The sequence below is a fragment of the Clinocottus analis genome, unplaced genomic scaffold (assembly GCF_023055335.1).
Source record: "Clinocottus analis isolate CAN_PGR_092001 unplaced genomic scaffold, fCliAna1.0.p SCAF_67, whole genome shotgun sequence".
NCBI classification, from domain to species: domain Eukaryota; kingdom Metazoa; phylum Chordata; class Actinopteri; order Perciformes; family Cottidae; genus Clinocottus; species Clinocottus analis.
The window spans coordinates 101,698-114,237 of NW_027176226.1; the positions used below are offsets into that span (position 1 = coordinate 101,698).

Consider the following 12,540-nt stretch of genomic DNA (forward strand, 5'->3'; position numbering starts at 1 on the left):
GAGGAGTCACCCCCTGTTGGTCAGGAGAGAGAATGCAGCTTTAACACATGAAGCAGTGACTTCTATACAACCAGAGGAGTCGCCCCCTGGTGGTCAGGAGAGAGAATGCAGCTTTAACACATGAAGCATAGACTTCTATACAACCAGAGGAGTCACAACATGATACCAGCTGAATGTACGCATCATCATTGTGAACATTGAAGACGTTATTTTGTTTGTTTTTTATTGTTTTAATTAGCTCCAACATTAATAAAGAACTAGAATAGCACTATATCATATTATAGCATTTAATAATATAAAACATTATATTGTATTATATCTTATTTGATAATAAAATATATTATATTACATTACGTTGTGTTACATCATAAAAGTTTTATTACAGTTTATTTGTGAAAGGAAATAACTTTCCGAGCTGTCCCTGAAGGCAGCACTCTTTAGCTACAATAACAATCACTATTATATTACACTATCATATAATATCAATATGCTATCACATCAATATAATATAGAATTATACGTTAGAATCATTTTACTGCAGTTTGTTGGTGACAGAGTTGAACTTTCTGAGCCGTCCCTGAAGGCAGCATCACTATAGCAACAGCTGTCGTCAGGCTTTAGCTTAACAACAATATTTTCTTTTGAAACAGAAATATTAAAACAAAAAGAGATAAACGACAACGAGACAAGAAACATAAAATATATATGTAAAGATGGAGGAAGACAAAGAGAAGACGATTTATCTGGTTCAGATCCAACATCTGGACCGACAGCTGGAGAGGTGACAGACACACACACACACACACAAATAGTAATATATATATTTCTATAAATATATATATATATATTTCTATAAATATATATATATATATATTTCTATAAATATATATATATATATATATTTCTATAAATATATTTCTAAATATATTTCTATAAATATATATATGAATATATATATAAATATATTTCTATAAATATATTTCTATAAATATATTTCTATAAATATATATATATATATATATATATATATATATATATATATATATAAAATTAATATTTTATAAATCTTACATACATGTTCTCCTGCAGCCTCCAGCTCCGGTGTGACGGGCTGCAGCAGCAGAACCAGGACTTGGTGTTGGGCTGCGGCGCTCTGGCCACGGACCAGAAGGACATCTGTGAGTTCCTGCAGCACTCGCTGCAGCCGGACCTGCAGCTGCAGCTGCTGCAGGAGAAGCGGCGGCAGGCGGCCGCGCAGGAGCACCGAGCGCTGGACCAGCTGCTGGGCGGCCAGCTGCAGGAGCTGCAGGACCGAGTCCAGCAGCTGGAGGCCGAGACCGCCACCAGGGGTGAGACTGACCCGCTGAGGACGGATCACCACTAGGGGGCATGTCAGTACCAACATGCACCCGAGTGTACTAACGTGTACCAACACTAACGTGTACTAACGGGTATCGAAGTGTTTCAACCTGTACAATAATTTACCAACATGTACAAACAAGTACTGTAGTATCTTGACTTCCTGTTAAGGAAGTCTCTTTGTGATGTCATCCAGGTGAGAGTTATGTATGTTAATAAAGATGGCCGCACGCCGATCCAAAAGAGTGCGACGAGTACCGAGTGTTTTTAAGTAGACAATTAGTATACAAAACGCAAACGTTACAAGTACAACCATGTACTAATATGTACCTTTGTGTACTAACCTGTAGAATTGTGTAACAACATGAACTAACCCTCCTCCTCCTCCTCCTCCTCCTCCTCCAGCGGCGTTGTTTGAGGAGCAGCAGCAGGAGCTAGAGGAGCAGGAGCAGCGGCTCCACCTCCTGACGGAGCAGCAGTCCGGCATGCAGCGTGAGGAGGAGGCGCTGCTCCACCAGCAGGAGGCGCTGCAGGCCGCCCTCAGACTCCAAGAGGAGACGCTGTCCATGGAGGCCAGCGCCTCCCAGACCCAGGTTCGGATCCAGGACCAGGACCAGGTCCAGGTTCTGGTCCTGGAGGAGCGGGCGCGGCAGGTCCAGCACCTCGAGGCCTTCCAGACGCTGCTGGCCCAGAACGAGGCTCTGTGGACGAAGAAGGCGGCGCTGAAGGAGCAGCAGGTGGAGCTGCTGCATCAGGGAGGCGTCCTGAGGGAGGACCGGCAGGCGATCCGACACAAGAACCACACGCACAACACGGTGAGGTACAAGTACCTTTACAAGTACAACAGCAAGGTACTTCTGCTTCTTTTCCTCTACACCTCAGGTACATGAAGTACTTTATACTGGACTAACGCTCAGAGGTACATGAAGTACTTTGTACTGTACCACATCTCAGAGGTACATTGAGTACTGTATACTGTACTGCATCTCAGGTACATGAAGTACTTTGTACTGTACTACATCTCAGAGGTACATGATGTATTTGTACTCTGAAGCCTGAATCTTGGATTGTCCGTCATCTTCCTCCTTCAGGAGTTGGAGAACCTGAGTAGGAGGAGTCTAAAGCTGAAGGAGAAGCTGAATGACTGTAGCTCCGCCCACGAGCCCCTGCTGGAGGAGGAAGAGACTCTCAGGTAAAACTCTTTTTATCCTGATAAAGCCCCATTAGTACCTGTAAAGCCACACAGCGCCGGAGTTGAGTTTTTTCCTCTGAGTCCTGGAGCCTTCCTGGTCGGCCCACATTCATGAAACCTCGTCATGCATCACATGCAGAAGCTCCTGAATATTTTACTACCCAGCATGCCCCAACCACACTATGTTTTGCCATAAAATAAGTATGTTTTCTAATTTTGGACCGAACGATACCGTTTTTTGACTGAAACTTCTTCCTAACATGCCAACGCTTTGTTGGATTATGATTCAAGACATTTAATTAGTATCCATCAAACTCAGTCTGGAATTGAACCAGAGACCTCTTGTGGTGCACTAAGATGCTCCGCCCCTTAGCTCCGCCCCCTCTCCGTGGCGTCACCCTGTGTGTTGTGCTTCCAGGCAGCTCCTGACCGTGGCGTCCAAGGAGCGGCGGCAGAAAGCAGCGGAGGCGGACCGGCTGAGGGCCGAGCTCCAGAGGGAGCGCAGCGGCAGCAGGCGGCTGGAGGCCGGCGTGCAGGAAGCCGTCGCCGTCCTTGGACACATCCTGGAGGTGAGAGGGCGCTGATCCCGGATCAGGAGCTCAGAACCGACCAGGGAGACCGACCCCCTTCATTCAGTGCTTGTCGAACCTCCGCAGGACTCAGAGAAGACGTTCAGGACTGAGGGCGAGAGGCTGCTGGAGATCCTGCAGAGCAGCGCCATTCTCAGTCTAGGATCCACCCCCGAGGAGGGCAGTGACACCCAGGGACCAGGATCCACCCCCAAGGAGAGCAGAGCCCCAAAAAAGGACAGGTAGTAGGATGACCCTTAGTCTTATGACTCGATGTTGTATCTCTGTCGTCTTTTAGTGTCTCTTTGTCGTCTTTAGTGTCTCTTTGTAGTCATGGTGTGGCTCTCTATAGTCCTGTTGTGTCTTGGTAGATATTTTATCTTTCTTTGTGGTCATCGTAAGTCTCTTCTTGGTGGTTACGCGTCTCTTTGAGTGACATTTTTGTAGGTGGAGAGGCCACTGACACTTTGGGGCCCAGGTCGATCAGTAATCCTTCCATGTGGCCCCTACAGGACAAAGGCCCTTGCCACAGATCCGTTGTTCCTGTTGGCGCGTTACAGACCAGGCGACCTGGGCTTCATACCGCGACCCTCCTGGACCCGTAAAGCAGCCGCCTCCCGACAGGTCTGGTAGTTATTTCAGTGTTCTCACTCAAACCTCCAGGAAGAACTTTGTCTTGAAACGCTGTCGCTCTGTCCGTCCATCAGAAACTCTGCAGACAGAAGAGATCCGGCGCTGATAAAGAGGCCTTCACCGCCGCAAACTGCTGAACCAGAACCAGACCGCAGAAAGACAGGAATTCGTTTTATTATCAAACAAAATTTTTTAGCCACTTTGATCCCTCTTCTGTTCCGACTACCAAGACTTTTGGAGAGGAAGAGGCCGAATCTAAGAGAAGATCCCAGAGCTCAAACCGTTTAGTCTGACCTAAAGAGCCCAAATATGTTCAATTTAAGGGATTAAATAAAGAAAAGGAGATCCTTTCATGTGGGGAAACTTTTTTTTTCCTACATCAGCTGGTTTCTATAAAGTCCGTAAAGTTTATGGATCATAACGTCTTCACGGGAGATAAAACCTTGTGATTAAGTCAATCCCTGTTTTCATTGACCTCTGAGGACAGAAAGAGGCCAAAGATTCACAGATTTGAGGAACCTGCAGGTCAGAAATGTCGAGCAGAGCCAAGGTCACAGGTCAGACCGAGTGGAGAGCTGTGTGGAGACGACCCCTCAGTCCTGGACCAGCTCTGAAGTTTGCATTGAGAAGCTTTTCAAGCTGGGTCAGAATCGTACCTTTTGGAGGACGACACCTTTTGGGTTCAGTGTTTGCAGCTGTTGAAGCTGCACCCACACAGTCCGAACTCTGGAACTCTTTGAAGTTCATTTAATTTGCGTCGCTCAAAATCGTGAATCACAAATTTGCCTCGGAGCGCTTCTACAATCTGCGTAATTACTAAGCCAATAAACTGTCGCTGAAGACATTCTACCTAACTCGTTGTGGAAAGATCTCGTCTCCGGCGGTCTGGCTTCAGGTCTTTCTGGTCCGACGAGCACTTGAAGACTTTGATCCCAGCTCAGCTCAAAGCAGCGCCAAGAGGCCTGGGCGTGTTTGGGCGGGAGTTATAATTAATAACTCATCACATACCTGGAGAGCGACGGCAGAACACGAGGCGTTTCTCTCCCCGCCAGCTGATCGCAGGAGGGAACCCTGGGAAACGTCTCGGCAGGAGACAATGCGGTGGTTCCCTCCTGCTTAAGCACTCAGAGACTCGACGTGGATCTGCATTTTGACTGATTACATTTAGTAGATATTCATATCTTCGCGATAGTACGAACAGAAATACGGTTTGACTTCTACCGGAAACAGTACTATTTTATTCATACAGTCCTCTGCTTTTATGAACATGAGACCTTTGGTAAACCAACGTCCAACCATTCCACCGCATGAGTAAAGGTAAGTTTTCAAAAGAAATAAGAATTTCCAAAATCAAGATGACATTTTTCAGCTTTAGAGCCACATTATGACAATGGAGGATGGTATAATACATTAGATTGGACGCCATTAGATTCGGCTTCAGTGGGACGCCTCATCTGAAGGACAATAGTGCCTCATACAGAGAGCTGCGACTGTTCTGCGATTTTTGATGTAAAACATTCATATATATCTCAAGCAAGCGCCTTTAAAAAAGGTCAATTTAAGAAATTATGTAAATCAAGAAAATGGCCTCAGGGCCCAGAGGGTTAAACAACGAGGCCTCCATCACAACAACAACAAGTGTAATCTGAATCCGGTCCGGCTGGAGGAGCCTTCCCTCCGTCAGCGCTCACGTCAAGCGGCCGTTGCGTCGTCACACGTTTGATTTGACAGAAGTTCATAAGCAGAAGAAGTGATGGAAGTCATGAGAGTCCGTCACAAACGCACTCGGGCTTCATGTCGATGCAACGAGAGCGGCGGCGTTCTGCAGGATCGCCGCCGTGCAAAACAAACAAGCGTGAGAAAAATGTTTAGCGCCATGTGCAGAAAACAAAGCGCCACAAAGAGACGGGATTCCACGAAACGCAGATCGTTCAGAAACAAGACGAGGAACTCCAGCGCCTGAAGGTGTCGGCTTCAGAGCCCTCGAGGCGCCCAACGCAAACCTTTGTTTACGACGACAATACGACGCCACGGCCTCAAGTTACAGGGAAGCAGGGCTGTGGCGAGGAGGAGGAGGAGGAGGAGGAGCACATCTAAAAGAACATCTGACAGTCATCACAACCAAGTGGCTCTTCACAGCTTGAAGGCTCCTGATGTGAAGGCGATTAAAACTGTTTCTTTAGACATAAAAACAAACTTGTGTCCTGGAGCGCCGTAATGTTCCACTTCTGTAAACTAGTTAATAAGCAGGAGACGCCCCTCACACCTGCTCGATTACACTGACCTGACTACACCTGTCTGATTACACCGACTACACCTGTGCGATTACACTGACCCGGCCACACCTGCCTGATGACGGGTGTGGCCGGGTCAGGGTCACCCGGGTCCACGCCGGCAGGGAGGAGTTCCTGTTTAGTTTGTTCTGAAGATTCAGAGAGAGAGGAAGTCCCAGAGGACTCACAGGAAGTCCCAGAGGACTCACAGGAAGTCCCAGAGGACTCACAGGAAGTGACAGAGGACTCACAGGAAGTCCCAGAGGACTCACAGGAAGTCCCAGAGGACTCACAGGAAGTCCCAGAGGACTCACAGGAAGTCACAGAGGACCCACAGGAAGTGACAGAGGACTCACACAGGAAGTGACTTGGTTTCAGGCAGGAAGTTCCCTCACTGATCAGTTTGCAGCGACTCGATTTATAAATCAATAATATCTGGTAAAAACAAAGTGTTCCCGTTGTGTTCACAGCTTCATGAACAGCAGCAGACAGGTGTGGCCTCACTGAGGCAGCAGGTGAAGCAACAGCGCCACCTGCTGCCTCTTTTAACTGAGCACACTTCAGCATCTTAAGGTTTTTTAAATAATTCCTAAAAATATAAACGAGGTCCTTCTGCAGCACGATAGTGGACCACACACACACACACACACACACATAAATAAAAGGACGATATTTGTCCATAAAAGGGTCAATCTGTCTCCTCCACACGTTCAGTGTTCTGATCTGATTAAATAAAACCTTTGAAACGTTAAATAAAACATTTTAAACGCTCCAACAGTCAGACTCTTGTTTTCTGAAGATAAAAACACGACGTGAACAAATCAAAAAGGAATTTATTTAAAGTTCAACAGCAGGTAACCATGGCGACAGTGCAAAGTTTCACTAAAACTGCATAAATATATAAAATTTATTTATTTTACATCCAAAAACAAAAAAAAATAGGTAAAAACCAGCCGCAGCCCTAAAAACACGAAGATCATCGAGATAAAAACGCAGATTCATATTCGTCACGTTTCATTTGAGTCAAAGTTTGAGTTCAAACAACGAACTGCTGACGTCAGAGAGTCAAAAGCTAAAACACAACAACACACAACAACAACACACCACAACACACAACCTGGCTTTAAAAACAGGAAACTAAACTTGTGTGTTTTAAAGGACTGAATGTTTTCATCAGGATGAAATATGATTCATATTAATAAAAACAGAACCGTTCCTTAAAGCTCCAGGTCCCGTTTTCAAGTGTTAAACGGTGTGTGAAGAAAAGGTTTATACATTATTATTATTATTATTATTATTATTATTATTATTATTATTAATACTTCAGGTCAGTGACGTTTTCATGAGGATTCATGTGTCAGACTGAACCTGAAGCTACAGAACTTATTAAACCTCCATCTTTGCTTCAAGCCGCCTCTTTGACTCGTTGTTGTGCAACGTCGCATTTTTGTGCATTTTTCTCTTGTTGAGCATCTGCAGATTAAGTGGATTAAGGTGTCCGGTGGCTCCGCCCTCTCCAGCTGTGTGGGGGCGCATGTGGAGCTCCTCCTCTTCCTCCTCTTCCTCCTCCTTTAGTTTCACCACTTCTTGTAGTAAATGAGCAGGAACACCACGATGCCCATCAGGGTCACGACCAGCGTCATGACGGCCGTCAGCAGGAGGGCGTGGCAGCAGGGCCCTCGGGACACGCGCAGCAGGGCGTGGCCCAGCGACTCGCCCCGGGCCGGGGGCTCGGCCGGCGGGTTGGGGAGCCCCACGTCCAGAGAGCCGGCTGAGCTGCGGGTCCACTGCCGGGGCCCCTCAGACGACCTGCAGAGGACCATCAGGACCAGGAGACGCTGCGGTTATGTGCAGTCATGCATCACGCAAATATGTTACACTCGCCGAGAGGAATGCTGAAAACATTTCTTTAAATAGTGGATTTTTTAATGTTTTAAACTTTAAATCACTGGAGGGAATATTGTGAAGTAAAACCACGTAGAGCTGTAATTTCAATCTTTGTGTGGAAACTGAGCAAACTTGCACGTTTTTTATCAATAATATTTCAATAAATTAACCTCCCAACTTGTCCTAAAAATTTGCACAATATTTAAGACAAAATATTAACTGAGAAGGTGCACGACTAAAGATTTAAAGAACCACTTCCATGGAGGAAAATATTGATTATAGCAGTGGTTCCCAAACGGGTACTTGAAGGCACCACCAAGGGGCACGAGAGATGCGTTTAAAGAAAAGATTTTAAATTAGCATCCACTTCAAGAATATTTATTCAATACATATTCACCACTATAAGTGTTCTTAAACTGAGGATGGAGGAGGTTCAACCAGAGGCGGCCGGTAACATGAGAGGATTTAAGCAAGAAAATCGTTTGTCATGAAATGACTTGGGCCATTGTTTTAGGAAAGCTCGGCGCTCTCGGTACCTTTTGACCTGCAGCTTGCCCTTGTTGCGCAGGAAGCGGACGCTGTAGGCCCTCTGCATGGCGGCCGGCAGGTACGACAGCAGGGTGGAGTTGGTGGCGAGCTTGGGTAGGCCGAGGGCCGGCAGCGGCGTGAGGCCGCGGCACAGCGGGCACTGGATGGCGTCGGGCTCGGCCGACTTGACGTTGATGCGCGCCAGGCACTCCAGGCAGAAGGTGTGCCGGCACTGCAGCATCTTGGGGCAGCGGAAGACGTTGTTGAACTGGCTGAAGCAGACGGCGCACTCCAGGTCCGGCCCGGCGTCCGAGTGGCACCGGGTCGCGGGAGGGGACGGGCGGCGGTCCGGGGACGGGATGATGACCTGGCAGGAGAAGGGCGCGGCGGTGGCGGGGCAAGGGGGAGGCGTGGAGCCTGAAACCAGTCTGGACAGAGAACAGGATATGAAGAAGGAGCCCGAGGCTGGGTCCAGCTCGAGGCCTCCACCGAGGGCCGGCTCGGCCCGGTGGTGGGGCGCGCCGCAGGCCGGCTCGGCCGGGTGGTGGGGCGCGCCGCAGGCCGGCTCGGCCCGGTGGTGGGGCGCGCCGCAGGCCGGCTCCGTGATGATGGCGGGAGACGTCGAGGTGGCCGACAGGGAGGCACGAGGGGAAACACCGTCCGGGCCAGAAGATGAACATCGAGGCGGTGTCGCGTTCTCTTCGGGATTCATGAATGGACGGAGGAGGAGGAAGTGAAATAAAGAAGAGGAAGAGTGACGCTGCAAGAAGACAAACAGATGGAGGAGTCCTCAGCCGTCACATGGATGATGAAGAAATGATGAAGACCTCCTGGGGCAGCCTCCGTCTTCAAATCAAAAAAGGAAAACATCAAAACACTGAAAACAAAACGATGCATTCTCTCTGACCACCAGGGGGCGACTCCTCTGGTTGTATAGAAGTCTATGCTTCATGTGTTAAAGCTGCATTCTCTCTCCTGACCACCAGGGGGCGACTCCGGTTGTATAGAAGTCTATGCTTCATGTGTTCTAGCTGCATTTTCTCTCCTGACCACCAGGGGGCAACTCTGGTTGTATAGAAGTCTCTGCTTCATGTGTTGGAGCTGCATTCTCTCTCCTGACCACCAGGGGGCGACTCCTCTGGTTGTATAGAAGTCTATGCTTCATGTGTTAAAGCTGCATTCTCTCTCCTGACCACCAGGAGGCGACTCCTCTGGTTGTATAGAAGTCTATGCTTCATGTGTTGGAGCTGCCTTCATGATCTTCCGGCTGCATGGAGCAGCAGTTGCAGTCTAACTGGCTCCAAAGAGACATTTGCATCGTCTGTTTTACTTTTAGAAGTCAAATCACATGCAAATCCCGCCGCAGCAGGATCACCTGAAACCTTCCTCCCTCTGATGAGAACGTCGCTGTGCTGCTCGCCGCCTGCAGCAGTAAAACCACCAGAGGAACTTCCTCCATCACGAGAGCCTCACAGCGGAGACATTTGCTGCAGTTTTAATCTGATTCTAGACCTCAAACTGAGGAAAGTGCATGAAGGGGGTCAGAGGTCGCTTGGTTTGAAACAGGATCCGGTTTGCACATCCAAGAGGACAATGTCCTCCCCAAACTAAAAGTGTGTGTCTCTGCAGCCACTGGGCTGTTCAATAATGTTGTTATAAGAAAAAAAAGGTACACATATGAGATGTTGCTCAGTGAATATCAGTCTACATGTTTCTGGTTAAGAGGAAATAAAGATGACAGAAAGAAACGAAAAGGTTTCAGGTCCAATTATAAAAAAAAATTTTTTTAGGATGATTATTAGTTTGAAATGAACCTTCAACATGTGAATGTTCTCTCTGCAAATGTTGACTTTGATGAAGTCAAGCAGAACTAAGTTACAGAGGGTTTAGAACAGAGAACAATCAGGAGAGGACTCCAATTTGCATTTGCGGACATCTTTGACATTTGAATTTTCTCATGTATCAAACCGTATATTTCACTTGTATATTACTTTTGGTGTTCACTACAACTAAATGAAGCAGTTTGGGGCTTTGATACAGTTTTATAGCAGTCTGCCGCCCCACAGATTGGGTTTGAAGTAGTTTTAAATAGGGCCTGCTATGCATCTAAGGGTTTACCTTAAAGTACAAACACAAGTGTAAATTGTTCAATAGATTTAAAAAATATTTTTCAAACAGGGAGGTTTAAGTGTAGGCTTTATTCATAATTTTCTCTTTTTTTTAAAAAGGAGGCACCAAACTCAATTTGGAAATGTGTCAACTTACTTGTCAATTTAGAACATTATTCTAAAATTATAAACAGTAAAATAATTAGTATGGACAGCCTCTAAATTCGGCTCACAAAACACTTTTGTGAAATATTGGTTATTCATGTGTGAAGCAGGATGGACAGAAGCAACAGGAAGCAGTTTGTGTCAAAGTTAAACTTTTCTCCGTTGTCAGTAATCAATACCGAATATATCGTAATATCATCCTGATCCGTAAGACATATTAAAAAACCCAATTTACATGCGCGTGTGTCTTTACAGACGAAAACACAGATAAACAGTGAGATCTATGAACGAGGTTTGGTGCGCACGTGGAGAACACCGCGCTTACCGTTCACAATCACCGGTAGTTGATGCCCCTGTCGCCCCGCGCTGCGTCGTCGTCATCAGGCCGGGGTTCTCGCGCAGACGCTGCGGGGCTGGAGGTTCAGCTGCCGGGGCTCGAGGCTTCAACTTCCCGCTTCAACTTCCCGCTTCAACTTCCCTCTTCAACTTCCCTCTTTAACTTCCCTCTTCAACTTCCCTCTTCCCCGCTGCTCTGACGCTGAGAGCAGAACGAGGAAACGGATCAGTCAAATCACCTGTTGGCCGAAGATTAACGCACCTGGCGGGGCCAGAGACGCTGATGAGGACGCTGCAGCTACACACACACACACACACACACACACACACACACACACACACACACACACACATATATATATATATATCTATATATATATAGATATATATATAGATATATATATATATATCTATATCTATATCTATATATATATATATATATATATATATATATATATATATATATATATATATATACTTAAAGTCACTCGCCACTTTACCTTCACCTGTCACTTTCAAAAATCATAACCTCATTCCGTGCACTTTACCTTACTCTTATTATTATTATTATTATTATTGATCGTCTTATCCCTTTATTTTGTATTTTTACTTGCATCCTTAATTATTTAATGCATATTTACTTATTTAATTATCACTTACTTGTTATTATCCAAATTTTTATACTTTCAGTTGTATAGTTAAATGTTCTTTGTTGTTGTTGTTGTTGTTGTTGTTATGACGATGGGAAGTAATTGTTACTCCTTGTAACAAATACGGCAATGCCTTGCTGTTTCGATGGCTTTTAAGCCGTTGCAGTTAAAGGCGCCATGTTAAACATTATTTGGGGCGGCTGTAGCTCAGGGGATGAGTGGTCGTCCCGTTATCCCAAGGTAGCTGGCTCGATCCCCAGTCCCCCCACAGTTCACACGTCGAAGTGTCTCTGAGCACGACACTCAACCCCTAGAAATAATGATGCATAGTTATGTGAATACTGTGATGCTCTGAGTCCAGCGGCGTCCAATCACGTTCCTGCAGCAGGAGGTTGTGTGTTCATGCCCCTGCCCTCCAGCAGAGGGAGCTGCTGCTCACTGGACGCTGTTGCTCTGCTAACAAGTGCTTTGTGGTTTCGTTGCAGATGTTTTGTTGCTGGTTGTCACAACTCTGATCAAATGTTTTCCTCTGCAGGTTCAGTCTCACGGTATTAAAACATGTCTTTGTTCTTCTGTTCAGCCATTAAAACTCTCTGGACACATGATCTCATGAGATGAACCATGTCGACTCACCACTTTGACTATTCACAACAAAACAACTGTAGAGTTCAAAAACACATGAAACCATTTTATGTCTCATGACAAACAGAATGTCTGGAGGAGTTTAGATCACAAGGTATAAAGAATACAGTTTATAATCCTGCAGTCCAAGCTTCATGGTTTATGGTTCATGAGGTTCCACCACTGACGAGTATGGAAGTCCATTACCGCCAGGAAAAG

The 12,540-nt window shown here is 46.2% G+C and overlaps 2 protein-coding genes across 3 annotated transcripts; one reads left to right on the forward strand and one right to left on the reverse strand.

Annotated features, from left to right (window-relative positions):
• Positions 1-649: 649 nt before the first annotated feature.
• On the forward strand, positions 650-4,106 carry LOC137804865 (cilia- and flagella-associated protein 157-like). Of its 2 annotated transcripts, XM_068604300.1 has the most exons (9): positions 650-781; positions 1,090-1,349; positions 1,765-2,174; positions 2,451-2,551; positions 2,970-3,120; positions 3,208-3,362; positions 3,633-3,744; positions 3,828-3,927; positions 3,994-4,106. In XM_068604300.1, exons 1-8 carry the CDS (start codon positions 714-716, stop codon positions 3,888-3,890), a joined length of 1,320 nt encoding a protein of 439 aa, XP_068460401.1. In that variant the 5' UTR covers positions 650-713; the 3' UTR covers positions 3,891-3,927; positions 3,994-4,106. The 2 variants fall into 2 exon arrangements, with proteins under 2 accessions (XP_068460401.1, XP_068460400.1); XM_068604299.1 differs by having other exon boundaries at positions 3,828-4,106.
• A 3,497-nt stretch (positions 4,107-7,603) lies between these two features.
• LOC137804847 (RING finger protein 223) lies at positions 7,604-9,153 on the reverse strand. The gene is made up of 2 exons (XM_068604274.1): positions 8,450-9,153; positions 7,604-7,835 (listed from the first exon to the last, which is right to left on the reverse strand). The coding sequence occupies exons 1-2, from the start codon at positions 9,151-9,153 to the stop codon at positions 7,604-7,606; spliced, it is 936 nt and encodes a 311-aa protein (XP_068460375.1).
• Between the last annotated feature and the right edge of the window lie 3,387 nt (positions 9,154-12,540).